This window comes from Dermacentor silvarum, chromosome 3 (assembly GCF_013339745.2).
Source record: "Dermacentor silvarum isolate Dsil-2018 chromosome 3, BIME_Dsil_1.4, whole genome shotgun sequence".
Lineage (NCBI taxonomy): Eukaryota > Metazoa > Arthropoda > Arachnida > Ixodida > Ixodidae > Dermacentor > Dermacentor silvarum.
In genome coordinates this window covers 37,170,006-37,188,369 of record NC_051156.1, presented here as the reverse complement: position 1 = coordinate 37,188,369, position 18,364 = coordinate 37,170,006, and the positions used below count along the sequence as shown (strand labels likewise).

Sequence of the window (18,364 nt, the reverse complement as noted above, 5' to 3'; positions counted from 1 at the left end):
TGGAATTGTTAGAGACATTTTGTATCCTTGCCAGAAAGAGAACCTTGGACCAAGTGACCCAAGATTGTATGGACTCAGAAATGAAGCGGTCGCTGTGGAGAAATACATTGCAATAATGCAGCAGTATGATAAAGACATTGAGGTCTCTCAAACCGGACTTCATGTTCATGAAGCTTACCCCTTCATAGCGGCATCACCAGACCGCTTGGTCAGAGATGGAACTGAGACGGGGCTCCTTGAGGTAAAGTGCCCTGCCTCTAAGGCAGGGCAGACCATTACTGAGGCATGCCAAGACAAAACATTTTGTTCGCAAGTGGTTGATGGTGCTGTTACTTTAAAAAGAGACCATCCTTATTTTTTTCAAATCCACGGACAACTAGCGGTCACCAGAAAGACATGGTGTGATCTTGTTTTGTGTACGAACAGAACTGAGCTGCCGCTTAGTACCTCTGTTGAAAGGATTTATTTTCACAAAGATGTGTGGCATGAAATGCTGCAAGCACTGATATATTTTTACAAAGCTGCCATCCTTCCTGAGCTTCCTAACACGCCGCATGAGGCGGTTGGGTTTCCTGTATACCACAGGGGCCGGATATGTGCCTTTTAAAAAGTACGCTCAAGGCTTTTACATCGCTGAGACATCGGATGACCCAATGAAGCTTTCATTAAGGAAACTGAAGTAGTGGATATTGTAAATAGCAAGAAACAAGTCTCTCTAAACTGCAGTCGCATTTGGTGGCTCCACGTGTTTTGTTCTTGGGTGAATGCTAAGGCTCAATACTTGTAAGGGTTTTAGCATTTCAACCACCCAATAGTTGAGAAGAAAATGTGTGCTTTGAACAGTGAAAACTGCTTGCCTTCATGCTGCAAATTTGGTATTTAACTAGCACTGCAGTCAACACTAAATATAGAAATTTGAAGCTCTCTATTTTTCTGTAAAAATGCAATTCAGTTTCGCATGCAATAACTTAGGTGCAATTGTATGTATGAATTACAGTGTAAAGTGCATGTCTTTTCCTTGGGTGCACTTGTAAGGATTAAATGTGTCCATTCAAACCTAGCAGAATTTGCGTGTTTGGGCAAGAACGACATGCCATGGCAAAGAGACGATTGAAAGCAATGAAGGAGAATAAAAGGTGTTTTCAAATTTAATAACGATTATCCAAACTCATTCATTCGATTGCATGCCAAGCTCTTTACTGAAAAACATTCTGATCCAGTGGCCAGAATGACCAGAATATTCTGGACCAGGAGGGAAAGCACTTCCTCTCTGGCACATTTTTTTTAAAGTTTATGTGTCCATGTAGCATATACATAGATAAATTCTGACACACTGCTACCACTGCATGTTGCGGGGCTCATTGAACCTCTTCGTCCTCTACCGTCTCTTTATCCTTATTTATCAGCGGCCCTCTAAAGTTTTACAAGTAGGCACCTGTTGTAAAAGCTGCATCTGCCAGGTCCAGCATGTTTATAGGAAATGGTTTGTCTAAAATGTGCAACTCCTTAATTCTCCTAATAACTCTCTCTATATGAACTCTCGCAATGGCAATATGCCTGGTTTCTTCAACATCCTTTCCACTCATTTCAGCTTCGCCAGTAATGCGAAAAGGAGGAATATGAAGTGAAACACCACTTGGAAGAAGGCCTTCAATTTTGAAGCCCTTATCCACGATTACACCATCGCCTGGTTCCAACAAATCAAGTACACCTGACTGTTGTACAATTTCCCTGTCACTGGTTCCTCCACCATACAAAGCAGACACATAACTCGCAAAGCAATCCGATGTGGCTCCCACTAAGCACTTCATCGTGTTGGCATGCTTATAGTTGGAAAAGGTTTATCTCTGGGCGCACACCCCTGAAGGCTTCTGGATGTGAATTTCTGTTGTATCTAATATTATGCGTGTGTTTAGGATACCGTCTGAAGTGGTGTGAAATGTTGCACTGTATATCGGAGAGGGATGGAAAGCCAGTGATATCTGTGAGGAGTCTTTCTAACATGAGAATCCATGTCGAGAAAAGGCGACTAAATATCGACATTGGTATGGCGAAATTTCGACAAATCTCTCTCGTGGGCACGCCTGTCCGCAGGCGTACCAACACAATAAACAACTGCTCTTTGGTGTTGTGCGTTTTTATCTCTTCATGCTTTTTAAGGTGTCGATTTTGATGTACGACTAGGTAAAGGAGGTTATTAAGTACATCCATGGACGGTAGGCTTGTGTAATACAGCATGTCTTGTTCTGTCTTCATGTTAGAGAGACACAGTGTTGTTTCTTTCAGCTCATAGTAGCTCATTCTCTAGGTGTTAGTGTGCTGCTGTGCTGCTTTTAAATGCGACTCTAGTGTCAGGTTATATTGTTCTGCACTAGCTAAACGGGCTTCAAGTTCAGCTATTCTAAGGCTAGACACATTGTCCGGCTGGCATGCATCATGCATGGCAGCACCACTTTCAAGATTGCCTATAGAATGCTCAGGTGCTTCACTAGCCTGTGTTTCTGCATTTTCCCCAGAGTCAAAATGAATGTGTAATACAGGAGTTTTTGGAAGTTGATGTGCTGCCTCGGGTTCCAGCACTGGGCTGCCATCGCTGTGGTGTGGTGGATCGTCCGAGACAGCTGGCACCATTGATGTGTTACTTCCTGAAGGCTGGCTGCTCTGTGTGGTTGCTGGCTTTGTATCTGAACGAAAAAAAGAAAAATGTGTAGACCTACAGACAAAACCTAATTTTACAATCCTGCAGTTAAAACGTAGAAAAGTTGTACACATGCTTGTCAGCAACTAAGCGTGAAGTATTAAGACGACTACCATTAATGATTGCCCACTGCAGTACGCATTGGACTGATGCATGTACTGTCGGGCGAGTTTGTGGTGTAATAAAAAGTACAACCGCAGTCTTCACACAAAGCGCTAGACGCATGAACCCTGCAGTTTATTAAACGAGTCGGAAAGCTACACAAATGTAAACAAATACCATTTACTACTTGCTTAACCGTACACGCTAATAGACTCAGAGAATACTCAACCTCCGGCAACTAGCGCCTATACTGCTTTTACTTGTGCCTTAAACCACTAATCAGAGCTGTAAATCAAATGATCACCGTCCCATCTAGTGATGACTGCTTCTGTTACTGACATTGTCCATTTATTACAGTAGGTTTATTTCAACTCGACGCATATGTGTGGATTGTCCGAAGAGTGTCAAACATTACTCACTTGGAAGCTGAGAACGTTTCAAAGACTGGCTCGGAGTACTTCTGTTGTTGGCCGACCTTTCAAAACGCACAACAGCATCTCGGCGGCTCGCAGGCTTGTGCTTAAATACGGACGGGACGTTGTCGGGGTGGTCCGGAAATCTAGATGGTTCTCCTGCAAACACATATCGTTCCTATATTGTCCAATACTTTACTCTTCAGTCCGCAATCACCGCAGCTTTATCACACACGCAGAGAGAAGACCTAGCTTTATATCCGGGCAAACGTCAGTAGTCGATGCGCAACTAAAACCATTCGGGGCGTTTACATGAACCAGACAGAAGCGGGTCGATTTGACTTGTCAGGCTGGGTATATGTCTGTCGAGATCATGAAAACGCGGTCACGTCGGGCTCGGTCATCCCAATTTCTGACTCGACCCGCTCACGTCGGGTTCGTGTAAACTATTTCGTTACAGATCTCCCCGCTTACGCTTCGTCTTCGCGGCGACCGCACCTCGCCCGCGCTATCGTTAGCACCGCGCTCTCTGCTTAGCGGGCCGCGGTGTAAGATATAAGACAGTTTTAGTTACGTACAGTCAACCACAAAAGTTTGCGGACCACGCGAGCGCGTGCCAGACTGCCTATCCGCGCCACCTAGCGGTACGCCACCTAGCGGCGACAGGGGCGCTCTCCCGGATATGAGCCCTCTTGGTACTCGCCTGCCTGTTAATTTTTTATTCCCGTGCATGACATTGTTAGTTCGTTGTGTTGACGCAGAGCGCTGTCTGCGATAAGACCGCCACATATCTGGCTTGATAGCAGTATCGGAGCAATCACTGCAACCTTTGTCGACTGGTGTGCCAGTGGGTAGATAAGTTTCACGAAGCGCTGCGACGATTTTTTTACGCGACGTTTACTGGCGCACTTTGGTTGGCAGCATCTTGGTCCAATGAGTGTTGCTGCTTCTGCGTCTTGAGAGAAAGGGTAGGGAGGTGTTTCACTGTCATCAAAAATAAAGAAAAAGCGGATGCATAGAAAATTTTCTTTCACACATAGGCGCATCTTCGCATCAGTCGCTGAAAACGTAGTAGACTTGCTTCAGGCCACGTGGTGATTGCCTATTTGGAAAGATGCCGCTGCGTGTTCCACTTGACGAAAGAAGGCACATTGTGCGTTTATTTATAGAGGGAATACCTCAGCGCGAAATCTGCCGCCGAACCAACAGGAGCCGGACTGCCGTGAATAGGATTATTCAAGCTTTCCGCGACGATGGCAGATTCACAGATATGGAGCGCAGTGGGCGTCCAAGGGCCACGACTGAGGAAGAGGACCGCCTGATTACGGCCGCCATCGTGGACTGATCCTTTTCAAAGTGCAGAGGATATCCGAGAAGCGCTCTCGCTCACGGTATCGTCTGAGACTGTAAGAAGAAGGCTGAGTGAGCTTGGCCTGCAGTCTTTCGTAGCAGCACAGAAGCCCTGCCTCTCAGACAGCCAGCTACAAGAACGACTCATGTTCGCTACAGCAATGAAAGATTGGACAACAGAGAAATGGGGCGATGTCATCTTTAGCGACGAGTCAACTTTTTCCACGCGCTGGGACCAACGGAAGCGGGTTTGGCGTCCACTAAACTGCAGGTGTGTTTACAGTGTATTGGCAGTTAATTCACGAAGCTAATTCTGCATCACAACATGTTTCACGTAAAATGAGCTTTTGGACATTACGAGATGTTTCTGTAGTGGTATTATGTTGAAAACATTAACGATTGTTTCATAGTACTACTTACTCTGAAGCTAATTAAAAGCTGCCAGTGGGTCTTTCAGTACTATCTAATGATGTTTGCACGTTTTCTATTGCAACTCTATAACAGCATTATAAAGTTCATACGCAAGAGGAATCACAACATTTTTAGACGCGCCGCTGGAACCCAATTGTATGCTATTTCTTGCAGATATCTGCCTAATTACACACAGAGTGTTCTATCCAGTGGACGGTGTTCCGTGAGCGTGTGGGGAGCAATCAGCAAAGATGGCCTTGGTCACCTTGTGCGTCTGGAAGGGCCCTTCACTGCGTCACGGTACTGCGACGTCATCACTAGACACCTCGTTCCGTATGCGCTGGACGGTCCCTTCAGCGACGGCTGCTATTTTTTTCAACACGACCGCAGCCCGATCCGTAAAGCACGTATCGTCCAGTCATTGCTAGAAGAACATGCTGTTTGCCAGCTTGAGTGGCCTCCATGTGGCGCCGACTTGAATCCCATAGAAAATGTCTGGGGCATGTTGAAGAAACGGCTGTCCACACGAGCCAACCGCGGCCGCACGGCCGATACGCTGTGGCAAGCGATCGCACAAGAATGGGAAAGCCTGCGCGGTCGACCGGAGATTACTGAATCTTTGTACGAGTCGATGCCCACACGCATCAATAAGGTGCTAGAAAACGGCGGACATTTCACTTCCTACTAGATCATTGAGAGACCTATGTTTCATGACACTTCTGTAAATGTCTTGTGAATAAATTCATCCCCTTCAGACACGATTTATGATGCACTGTCTGCAAATGCGTCAAATGCGCATGGCATCATTTCAAGACGCTCACTATTACATTCCAAGAAAGAAGACGAAGCAATGTGCTGTTTTGTGCGAGTTTCAGTAAAAAAAATTAATTAGCGTATAACTCATTATCTAATTATTCTGAAATCCGTCAGCTTCAATGCTTGCATAAAAAGAATCAACTATTAGGCCCGAAACGCATGCACACTTGCTTTTTCGGTTGTATTCGTGTCGACCGGAGAAAAAAAATACTCTTGACGTTGGTCTTGGAACGCGGCACGTCGAACGATTGTCTATTATGGTAGTGTCTCCAGCAAAGTGATCATCTGCAGCAATACGCAGGACAATGAAGTTAACTGACCGCTAGTTGTCCCATCAGGAAGCGGACACGAATGTGCACACTGAGTTTTAGGTCATTTGAAGAAACACGTGGCGTGGGACGCGCCTCCGAAGTTCGAGTCCCCAAACGAGGACGCCGTGTCGCAAAGGGTTATAAAAAGAGTCATCGCACCCGATTATTTCTTATTTTTCTAAATGTAACCACTATAGCAGCGCGGTGGTTCGGGCTTTGCGCAGCAAAACCTGGGCGCAGGCGATCAAATCCCGGCCGCTACTGTCACTTAGCGATGGGGGAGGAACGGAAAAATTCTGCCTACTGACTAAGCATCTGTGTCCCATGGCTGCCTCACCGCTCACTCACGCACTCACGAAAAAAAACAGCGTGGCTACGCGAAAATAGAACTGATAACAGCCGAAGAACACGCTGTCTGATTACTTGTACTGATATTCTGCTCTCAAAATATAAGCAAGTAGCCCTGGCTAACAAAGAGCGCGTCACGTTGAAAGAGATAGGTAGAAAATATTTGCGTACAGTGCGAAAATAGACAGGCCATAGATTTAAGGAGGGATGCGTCTTCAACGTAGCGCTGCTGTCGATCGCTGGTGACGTAGCGGAAGTGTCACGAAGAGGCTCTTGGCCACGCGCTCGCGTGGTCCGCAAACTTTTGTGGTTGACTGTACGTAGAGGCTTTGCGTACGTAGAGCTTCTACGTGTAAGCAGTGCGCATGCGCAGAACGTAGCGGCCGCGCGCTGGTCTCACGGACGTACGTGAGATTCGATTTTTTACGTAGACAGCTTCGCGCGGGGGTTTCGCGAGATCACGAACAAGCGATACCGTGCTGAGATCGCGCGCAGATGGCTTGCATGGAAACACGGCGACAGGATGACTGGTCATCTATTTCATTCCATGTCAACGATGACAGCAGATAACGCTTGCACAACACACTTCCGGGCATTGCGGAGACGATGACCGGCACGCATCAATACACATCACTGGCTTCGCTGAAAAACTCATCTTGAATTGAATTGTTCATATTTCCCGATAGATGTAGCTACGTGGTGCGTCGCGATAACGACGAAAACGACGTCAGAACATTCAACCGAATACGCAGCGCCGTCGCCGAACATTCCGAAGACGCCGACCACAAGATTTCTTTCCAAGAAACCCAAATCCTTCAAACAGAGACAAACTGGCGAAAAAGGCTACTACTCGAGTCTTGGCACATTCAGAACACGGCGGGCAATTTAAACCGCGTGAAGGGCATACTGCCTTCTTTGTATGTTCATGGCCTTGCAGACGCGACGAAGGGAAGAAAGGACCCCCTGCTCTAGGTCAGCAACACCAAAACACTTCGTCCCCCCCCCCCGTCCCTCGTCAACGCATTTACGCGACTAAAGGGCGCCCAAATCGCTCAACCCAACCGACCAGCGACGCCGAAGCCCCCCCCCCCTCCCCACCCCACCCCACCACCTATTTTGTCTGTCTAGAACAGGTGCCCTGTCAAGTCTCTCCGCACCTTACGCTCTCTCCCCCTTCCTCTCCTTTGTTACGACGGACCTTTTAAAAGCGGCACACCGCCACCTCCGAAGAATACCCCCTGAAGACGGAGCCAAATTGGTTCCGAAACGTCGGGCTAGAAAATTTCCTTATTTGGTTGGAGTCAATCTCTAAGTCTTAAGACGTGTCTGCAGCATGCTTACAAGAACAAACGCAAAAATAAAAGAACCGAAATAGGAATAAACACATACACACACGGAATCACTCTCATATTCACACACATGCACACAAAGGGGAGCGCGAAAACTAAGATCTAAAATACAGAAAAGGGGAAAATAAAAAATATACACAAAAATGCAAGAAAACACGCACACACGTTTAGCGCAGACGCGAGTAGAGGTATTAGGAGTCAGTTCACAAGCAGCTGTACCTGCATACCTAGTCGTACTTTTCTTTAACGTACATATTGGCTCTGTCGCCATCACTGTCATAGGATTTTTTTAGTACCGACATATCACGACAATCGAAAAGCAGCGCAAAGCTGTGGTGTGGGAAAGCAAGTCGAGCGCAGGCAGCACACAGCAGGCATTCTACAGCTGGCGCGTGCAGTTAGCGAAGAGTTATAAGCAACACAGCGACGCGAATTCACGCCAAGCTCCATTGTAAGGGCACCAGTGTATCAGTTATAATTATATATCAGTACTGAGGCTGACATTAAGGTGTGGCGGCACGGTGCGGCGCCGCCTCTGCTCTGCGCGCAGCGTCGACGCTACTAAACTGAGCGCCAGCGTGATAAGAACACTCTCGCCCGACAGAAGACATAACTGTGTGTGCTACCACAATCAGTTCAGTTGTTGTTGTTACGTCTTTCGTGTGGACGCATTAAATTTCTGTGTACCCACATCTGGTGACCCGGAAAACGAACTTAACGCACCGCCATGGCCGACCAGGAAGCCCTCGCCGCTCTTCGCCAACAAGTACAACATCTTCAAGAGCAACTTCAGGCCCAACAACAGGTAATCAAGAACCAAGAGCAGCAACTCCACGAACAGCAGCAACGCACCCAAAATGAGCCACACTCATCTGACAATTTTGCACAGCCTCGCTCAGGCCACGCCCCCCAGAGGTCTGCTCCAGCGGGCGCCACCACTCTAGCGGCCACCACCAACACGGACGTCTGTCGCGTCGCCGTCAAGCTCCCACCCTTTTGGGGAGAGTCACCCAAGGTGTGGTTCGCTCAAGTCGAGGCGCAGTTTTCCCTGGCACGTATCACTAAGGACTGGACGCGCTACGACTACGTCGTCACCCACCTAGACTCTCGCTACGCAGCTGAGCTCCGCAAGGTACTCGCAAGTCCTCCAGCTGACGACTGCTACCTGCACCTGAAGAGGGAACTAATTCGGAGGCTTTCACCTTCAGAAGACGAGAAAGTACGTCAACTCCTTCAGCACGAAGCGCTCGGTGACCGCAAGCCATTGCAGCTACTGCGCTTTATGCGTGCCCTCGCGGGCAGCACGCTTGTTGACGACTCCTTCCTCCGAATAATGTGGCTTGACCGTTTAGCCTCTCACGCTCAGGCCATCCACCAGGTTCTGCCGAATCTGCCGCTGGACCAGCTCGCCGAAATCGCCGACCGAGTCGTCGAATCATCTCCACCGCCGCCAACCCTTTTCGTCCACGCCACCGGCGCCCCACAACCCACCCCCGAGCTCGCTGGCTGTATCGACGAAATGCCCATCAGGTGGATTCTATTCAAAGGCATCTGGATCAACACGCCCGACGTTGCCCCCCGGAAAACGCCCCCAAAGCCGAGGCCGAAACACCGATTCATCGCAAGAAAACGACGACGGCCGCTGCTACTACCATCGTCGCTTCGGTGACAGAGCCCGGAAATGCCAACCACCATGCTCAGTTGGACGTCAGGGAAACTTCAACAGCAGCCCATAGAGACGGCCGCGAGCTGCCAACTGAGAGGCCGTCGTATGTTTGTCACCGACCAAGTCAGTAAGCGAAGGTTCCTCATCGACTGCGGTTCTGACATCTGCTGCTTTCCCCGAGCATTCCTGCACGACAAGCGCCCTTGCACGTCGTTCGAGCTAAGTGCGGCGAACCATTCTAGCATTAAGACCTACGGCGCGCTCCGCCTCAACATCACCCTCAAAAACCTACGCCGTGAATTCCCATGGAATTTCGGCAGCAGCGACTGTCGCAGAGCGAATCATCGGGTCCGACTTCTTGGCGCACTACCATCTTTTACCCGACTACCGGCATGACCGACTTATTGACGCCACAACAGGCCCCTCCGCGCCGGGCCAACGCACGACCACCCAACAGACCAGCGTTAAAGCTTTCGCCGTTGAAGATCAATCGCCATACCACGCCATCCTCGTAGAATTTCCCGACCTGACACGACCTAGCGGGCGTCCTCGAGAGATATACCACTCAACCTTGCACTACATCCGCACTACTCCAGGCCCCCCGGTCTCCTTGCCGCGCCCGTCGCCTAGCACCGGACCGCCTTCGAATCGCGCAAGCAGAGTTTGAAGCGATGCTCCGCGAAGGTACCGCCCGCCGCTCGGAGGGGTCTTACGCCTCACCGCTTCTTTTGGTGCGGAAGAATACCGATGGCTGGCGCCCCTGTGGTGATTAACGCGCCCTCAACGCCCGTACCATCCCAGACAGATACCCCGTTCATCATATTGTAACACACAGTTGGTTAAAGTTAGTTTATTGATTTACGTTGGGCGAACTTGTGCCCGACAAACAGTTAAGCAAGAGTCTCGCTCCAATGTACACGGTCTTCTCACAAGCGTTCCACGCGTCTTCTTCTTCGTGCCCCGCCTGAAGATCTCTTGCTCCGATCGCACGTGCCTTGTGTGCACGTGTTGGCCTCTTCGCTGCTGCGAGCTTTCGTACGTAGCAATACATGGACGAGCACAGGAGACGGCTGGCGCGCGAGATTTGAAGGCACCTTGTGTCATTGTCCCCCTTCCAGGAATGCATCGTCCCGATGCATTTAAAGACGGCGGTGGTTTCGAGGCTGTCATTCGGAAAGCTTGTTGGCCAATTGTCTGTTATTGTCTGTCGTAGTAGGGTTTCACTCGGACGACATTAACGACTTCGGTGCGATGCCGCCGTCGTGAAGAGGTTACTTGACCTTCTGGAAGAACTTCGCAGTTCAAGGGGCTAAGTCGGCGAATTATTCTGTACGGGGCAAAATAACGACGAAGAAGCTTTTCAGATAAGCCGCGCATCCGTACAGGAGTGCACACCCATACCCTGTCTCCAGGTGCGTACTGGACGTTTCTTCATCGCAAGTTATACCGATTCGCATCGATTTTCTGTTGCTGCTGAATGCGGTGTCGCGCCAGCTGCTGTGCCTCTTCAGCTCTTTCTGTGAAGCCGCTGATATCATGGTCATTTTCCGACGTCTCGTCTACAGGTAGCATTGCATCTAAGGGTGTGGTGACGGTCCGGCCAAAAACCAGTTGGAAAGGTGTCATTCGAGTCGTCTCTTGCACTGCGGTATTGTATGCAAACGTTGCGTATGGTAGGATCTTGTCCCATGTTCGGTGCTCCATGTCCACGTATATTGATAACATGTCGGTCAGCGTTCTGTTGAGTAGTTCAGTCAGTTCATTCGTCTGCGGATGATATGCGGTGGTTTTTCTGTGACTGGTGTGCGTCAGTTTCATAATGGACTGTGTCAAATGCGCAGTAAATATGGCTCCTCGGTCCGTGATCAGAACTTTAGGAGCGCCATGCCGTAGCACTATGTGCGTGACAAAAAATTCAGCTACTTCAATGGCTGTTCCCTTAACAAGAGACCCTGTCTCGGCATATCGAGTTAGGTAGTCAGTTGCAACTACGATCCACCGCTTTCCTGACGACGATGTAGGAAAGGGGCCAAGTAAATCCATTCCCACTTTTGCAAATGGAATTTCCGGTGGCTGTATGGGTTGTAGGAGACCTGTTGGTTTCAATGGTGGCATTTTACGTCTTTGGCAATCCCGATAGGTTCTGACATAGTGTTGCACAGAATTCAACAACTTTGGCCAGTAATACTTCGTACGGATGCGTGCGAAGGTTCTACTCACTCCTAAGTGTCCTGCTGATGGGTCATCGTGGCACGCTTCCAATATCTCTGGGCGTAACTTTGAAGGTACGACGAGCAGAAATGTCTCAGCACTATGTTCAAAATTTCTGTTGTACAGGACGTTATTCTTCAGTACGAACGACGACAAGCTACGGATAAAAGCTCGTGGAACCTCGACAGTGTGTCCTTCTAGGTGATCAATGAGCAGACGTAACTCCGCGTCAGAGTGCTGATGCTGCGCCATTTCCGATGATGTCACAGTTCCTAGGAACAGGCAATCCTGTTCATCTTCAGCAGGTGTATATTTCGTGGATTCAATCGGTGCACGTGACAAGCAATCAGCATCACTGTGCTTGTGACCGGACTTGTATACGACCGATATATCGTATTCCTGCAGTCGCAGGCTCCATCTTGCAAGCCGTCCAGATGGGTCTTTAGGATTGGCCAGCCAGCACAACGAATGATGGTCGCTGATAGCTCGATAGTAGTTCACCTCAGCCTTTGAAAGAGTACGACTAGCATACGCAATCACTCGTTCCTCTCCATTCTGCCACTGAATGAGGACGGCCCCGAGGCCTAAATTACTTGCGTCTGTGTGGATATCAGTCTCGGCTTCCTGGTCAAAATGCGCAAGAATTGGATGATTCTGAAGACGCGTTCGCAGTTCATTGAAGGCATTCTCCTGTTCACTTGACCAGACGAAAGGCATGTCTTCTTTTGTTAGCCGCGTGAGCGGTTCGGCAATCCTTGAAAAATTTTTCACGAAGCGTCTGTAGTAGGCGCAGAGTCCTAAGAATCTCCTAACGGCCTTTTTGTCGGTTGGTTTTGGAAATTTTTAAACAGCCGCAGTCTTCTCAGTGTCTGGGCGAATGCCTTCTGAACTGACGACATGGCCAAGGAAAAGGAGCTCGTGAAAGCTGAAATGGCATTTCTGCGGTTTTATCGTCAAACCTGCTCATCTAATAGCTTTCATCACAGCCCGCAGTCGTTCTACATGCTGCTCGAAGGTAGCAGAAAAAACCACGACATCATCAAGATAAATGAGACAGGTTTGCCATTTCAGACCGGTGAGCACAGTGTCCATCATCCGCTGAAATGTTGCAGGTGCGGAACAAAGGCCAAACGGAAGTACTTTGAACTCGTATAGTCCGTCTGGCGTCACAAATGCCGTCTTTTCGCGATCTCGTTCGTCCACTTCTATCTGCCAGTACCCATTTTTGAGGCCTAGGGAGGAAAAGAATTTTGCATCTCGTAGTCTATCTAGAGTGTCATCGATTCTTGGAAGTGGATAAACATCCCGCTTGGTGACGGCGTTCAGCTTCCGGTAATCTATGCAGAAGCGCAAGGTCTGGTCCTTTTTCTTTACAAGTACCACAGGTGACGCCCACGGACTTGCCGATGGCTGAATTACGTCGTCTTTAAGCATTTCCTTAACTTGACTTCCGATGGCTTCTCTCTCTTTTGGCGACACTCGGTAGGGATGCTGGCAAATAGGCCTTACAGATTCATCGACAATTATCCGATGTTTGGCGATAGGTGTACGTCGGACCTTGGATGAAGTGGAAAAGCATTCCGCGAATTCTTTGATGAGGTTCTCTATTTCCTCCTTCTGTCCGGGCAATAGACCTGATTCGATGTCTATTGATGCAAGGACAGAATCCACATCTTGGGAATTCGAAAGTGCATTCTCGGGAATGCTTAGGTCCGTAACTTCGACGAAGTTATTAAGGCTTGCAATGACGGTTCCCTTCGCGACATGTTGCGCTTCATTTCCAAAATTAGTGAGGAATACGTTGGCACATCCGCCACGCAGCTGAACAAGGCCTCTTGCCATGCAGATCCCTTTTTCTAATAAGAGTCTGGTGTTGCTGTCTGCAATCCCTTCGTAGTCACTGAATGCGTTGCTCCTTACTGAAACACCTACGCTGGATCTCGGAGGAACCATCACATCGATATCAGCAATGCAGAGGGCATCGAATTTTCCTTCAGTGTCAAATGTTCCGACAGCGTGCCTCGTTGAAAAGGAAACACGTGATTCCCGCAAATCGATTACGGCGCCGTTAGCCTGTAAGAAGTCCATGCCAATAATCAAGTCTCTTGAGCATTCGGGAAGCACAATAAGGCAAGCGACGTAGGTGAAGCCTCGTATTCCTATTCTAGCCGTGCACTTGCCCGTCGGGTCAATGAGGTGTCCTCCCGCAGTGCGGACTTGTGGCCCTTTCCAAGGAGTCAGCACTTTCTTCAGTTTCCTGGCAAGCTCACTACTTATTACAGAGTAATCTGCACCTGTGTCCACTAACGCATTCACTTCGTAACTGTCAACAAACACACATAATCGGAAGCGACGTCACTATTACGGCACTGGTTTCTGAGTCCCTCGTCGTCGTTCGGAGTCATCGATGGAGGCTCTTCTGTTTTCGCATCGGCAGCGGCCTTACCTCCCCAGGTCGCTGACTCTAGTTTTCCCGACGCGGGCTTTGGGAACGGCGTGTTGGAGAGCTTGGTGACGGACGCGGGCTCGGTGACCGATACCTCAACGGTGCTGTTGATCGAGGTTGGTGTTGCTTAGAGGTGTATGGGGAGCTTTGACGAGTTGACAAGTATTCCTCAATTTCGAATGGACGCTCACCATTTCGAGGGCAAGGTGCGTTTACCAAAAAACCACGGAGTCCTGTCTGGCGATAGGGGAACATTCGGTAGAGGTGGCCAGCTTCACCACAGTGGTAGCAAAGAGGTATTCGCTCGGTAGTGCGCCATACATCGGCCTTCCTAAATCTTCTCTCGGGTGGCGACAGCGTATTTCGAGGCATCGCGTTGTTAAGAGATGCAGTGGCTGCGACATGAGCACGTCCGGGAGTTTGCTGCAGTACATCGGCATATGAGAGGCTCGGCTGGCACAGTAATGGCGCTTGGGGGTGTGCACTGAGCTGTGGTTCCAGGATCACCTGTCTGACCTCTTCTCGAACCACGTCTGCCAGTGAAGAGGGCGTTGGAGCGTTCTGGTCAAGTCGTAGCCTCTGAAGCTCTTCTCGCACTGCAGATCGTACGAGCTCGGGAGTATGACTTCCACGCTGCTTCCGAAGACTGCTGGAACTGCGTCTACAGAGGTGACGTTCATTTCCCGGTTGTATATCCTTGATCACTGAAGCAACGTTCTTTCCATTGTAGTCGCCTCCGAACGAAACTCAGCGACCGTGCGCGGCGGGCTACGAACCAACCCTACGAATAGTTCCTGTTTTACGCCCCGCATTAGATGGCGAAGCTTCTTGTCCTCGCTCATGTTGGGATCAGCTCGGCGGAATAGGTGGGACATGTCTTCTACATACATGACGACGCTTTCATTGTTTCGCTGGTTTCTTGCTTGTAGGGCAGCTTCGGCCCTCTCCCTGCGGTCCGTACTCGGGTAAGTGGCAAGCAACTCCCGTCGGAAAGCATCCCACGACACAAATGTCGCTTCGTGGTTTTCGAACCACGTTCTTGCGCTGTCCTCTAACGCGAAGTAAGCGTTTCGCAGCTTGCGCTGTTCGTTCCATTCGTTGAACTCCGCGACGCGCTCAAAGCGTTCCAGCCAGTCCTCTGCGTCTTCAAATGTGTCGCCATGGAAACGCTCAAGCGTCATCGGCAGATTCACTACGATGTGAGTTGGCGCGGCCTGAGTTGTCATCTCGGTAGCGTTTCTGTTAACAGATGTTGACGCTCCGAGAGAATCCGGCAAAGGGAAAAACTCGGGGGGCTCACCACGTAGGCGACGACTGCTGCGTTGGTGAACAGGAGTCAGTTCGGTGGGTGTGAGTCGGCGAGGGTCGGGGCTGCGTTCTCTAACTCGAGAAGGGCTTGAACTCATACCCCGCACCTCCACCAGAATTGTAACACACAGTTGGTTAAAATTAGTTTAATTGATTTATGTTGGGCGAACTTGTGCCCGACAAACAGTTAAGCAAGAGTCTCGCTCCAATGTACACGGTCTTCTCACAAGCGCTCCACGCGTCTTCTTCTTCTTCGTGCCCCGTCTGAAGATCTCTTGCTCCGATCGCACGTGCCTTGTGTGCACGTGTTGGCCGCTTCGCTGCTGCGATCTTTCGTACGTAGCAATACATGGATGAGCACAGGAGACGGCTGGCGCGCCAGAATTGAAGGCACCTTGTGTCAATATACAGTATTTTGCCGACCGCTTACACGGCCGCACCGTATTCTCAACTATTGACGTGGTAAAGGCCTACACACAAATTCCTTTGAACCCAGATGACGTCCCGAAGACAGCGATCATCACGCCCTTCGCCTTATTCGAATTTCCTTTCATGAGCTTTGGCCTCCGCAATGCGGGACAAACCTTCCAACGCTTCATCAACGACGTCGTCCGCGGCCTAGACTTCTGTTTCGTCTACCTAGACGACATCCTGGTCTTCTCCCTCAACGAAAAGGATCACCACCAACACCTTCGCCAACTGTTTCAACGCCTCGACGACCACGGCTTACTCATAAACGTCCATAAGAGCACGCTTGGCGCCCCCGTCGTCACGTTTCTTGGCCATCAAATTTCTTCAGAAGGGACTACACCCTTGCGTGACCGCATCTCGGCCCTCAAGAACTACGCGCGGCCTGTCACAGCGAAAGACCTCCGCCGTTTCCTGGGTGTGCTCAACTTTTACAGGCGTTTCGTGCCTAAAGCGGCCGCATATGAGGCCCCTCTTCATGACGCGTTGGCTGGCCTACGAGGCAACCATCCTGTCACTTGGACACCACTTTTGACTGAAGCGTTCGAAGACTGCAACACTGCCCTCTGCAACGCCACCCTACTTTCGCATCCCAAGCCAGAGGCTCCCATAGGCCTTTTCACAGATGCCTCTAGCACCGCCGTCGGAGCCTCCCTGATGCAACGCGTGGGCCAAAACTGGTGCTCGTTGGCTTTTTTTTTTCGAAGGAACTTTCTAGCCCAAAAACACCCTCGCCTACAGGCATCGATGATGAAACTTCCGCCCCTGCGGAGACAACATGGCCAGCCTACTACAGAGCACTCCTCGCCATCTACGAAGCGGTCCAACACTTTCACCATATTCTCGAGGCCTAGCACTGCACCATCTACACTGACCACAAACCTATCACTTATACCTTCTCCCAATGACGCTAAAAATTTCCAACGGTTCAGCAGAACCAACTGCACTTTATCGCCCAGTTTACCATCGACATCCAACACATCAGCGGAAAGGATAACGTGGTCGCCGACGCACTCTCACGAGTCTCTGCTGTCGAGCTGCCACCCGTTACGACTGACACCCTCGCCAACGCTCAGAAAACGGACGCCGAACTCCAGCAGCTCCTCGAAAAGGGCTCCTCTCTCCAACTTCAACAAGTCGCCATCCCTAGGTCGACGGACACTCCCTACTGCGACAGATCCACCGGACGAGTGAGACCATATGTCCCTTCGCCGCATCGCCGCAGCGTTTTCAACCAGTTACACAACCTCAGCCACCCCGGCATCCGCGCTTCTGTGATTGATGACAGGCCTTGTGACTGACCGCTATGTTTGGCCCTCAATGCATCGGGACTGCCGCACCTGGGCACGCGCGTGCATTCCATGTCAGCGCGCCAAAATCACCCGGCACGTCACATCACCGCTCGGGGCATTCCCCATGCCGTCGGAACGGTTTCAACACGTCCACATCGACATCAGCGTCCCCCTTCCACCGGTCGGGCCTTACCGCTACTGCCTCACCGCCATCGATCGGTACACTCGATGGCCCAAAGTATTGCCGCTCGAAAGGATTACCGCAGAAGACGTCACCTCGGCCTTCTTCGCCGGCTGGATTTCCAGCTTCGGCATGCCTCGTCACGTCACAACCGATCAAGGCCGGCAATTCGAGTCCCAACTATTCCGGCTCCTCGGGCTTTCCACCGGCTTCCAGCGCTCACGGACTACCAGCGACCAGCCCTGCGCCAACGGGATGATTGAGCGGTTTCGCCGACAGCTCAAGGCAGCCATCACGTGCCACCCTAACTCAACGTGGCTCGAGGCTCTCCCGGCCGTCGCTCTTGGTCTGCGCGCCACTTTCAAACCAGACATCCAGGCAACGCCCGCAGAACACGTTTACGGGGAGCAGGCTTCGCCTATCCTGGGGAACTTCTCTCCGCTTCAACTCCCGACCTCACCACCTCGGACCCTACAGACTTTGTCGCCCGGCTGCGCCGCACAATGTCCTCACTGCGCCCGTCTCCAGCAGCACGTCACATCAAGCCGACCCCGTTCGTGTTCAAGGACTTGGCAACGTGCTCGCATGCACGTTGCCGCGACGACACTGTACGTGCGCCGTTTGAACGACCTTACTCCGGACCCTATAAAGTCATCCGCCGTGAAGACAGAACATTCACCCTTCAAATCAGCGGGAGGGACGTTCGTGTCTTCATCGACCGACTGAAGCCGTCATACATCCTCTCCGAGAAAACTACCAACTCCTGCGCGCCTCCCGTAAATCGCCCACAACAGCCTCCAACGCCTTATCCCGTGCCCTACATCACGCGCTTTGAGCGCTAGGTGCGCGTCCCCAATGCTCTTCAAACCTGAGGGCACCTCTCTGCGCAGGGGGGCACGGTGCGGCGCCGCTTCTGCGCCTGCGCGCAGCGTCAACGCTCCTAAACTGAGCGCCAGCGTGATAAGAACACTCGCCCGACAGAAGACATAAACTG

At 50.6% G+C, this 18,364-nt stretch overlaps 1 protein-coding gene across 1 annotated transcript; it reads left to right on the top strand.

Moving 5' to 3' along the window:
• Positions 1 to 17,313: 17,313 nt before the first annotated feature.
• On the top strand, positions 17,314 to 18,096 carry LOC119444304 (uncharacterized). Its single transcript, XM_037708723.1, has one exon. It carries the CDS (start codon positions 17,314 to 17,316, stop codon positions 18,094 to 18,096), a length of 783 nt encoding a protein of 260 aa, XP_037564651.1.
• The last annotated feature ends 268 nt before the right edge of the window (positions 18,097 to 18,364 follow it).

Bases quoted from the DNA above. Each gene is read 5' to 3' on its own strand.
- LOC119444304 (XM_037708723.1), top strand. From the start codon at position 17,314: ATGCCGTCGGAACGGTTTCAACACGTCCACATCGACATCAGCGTCCCC.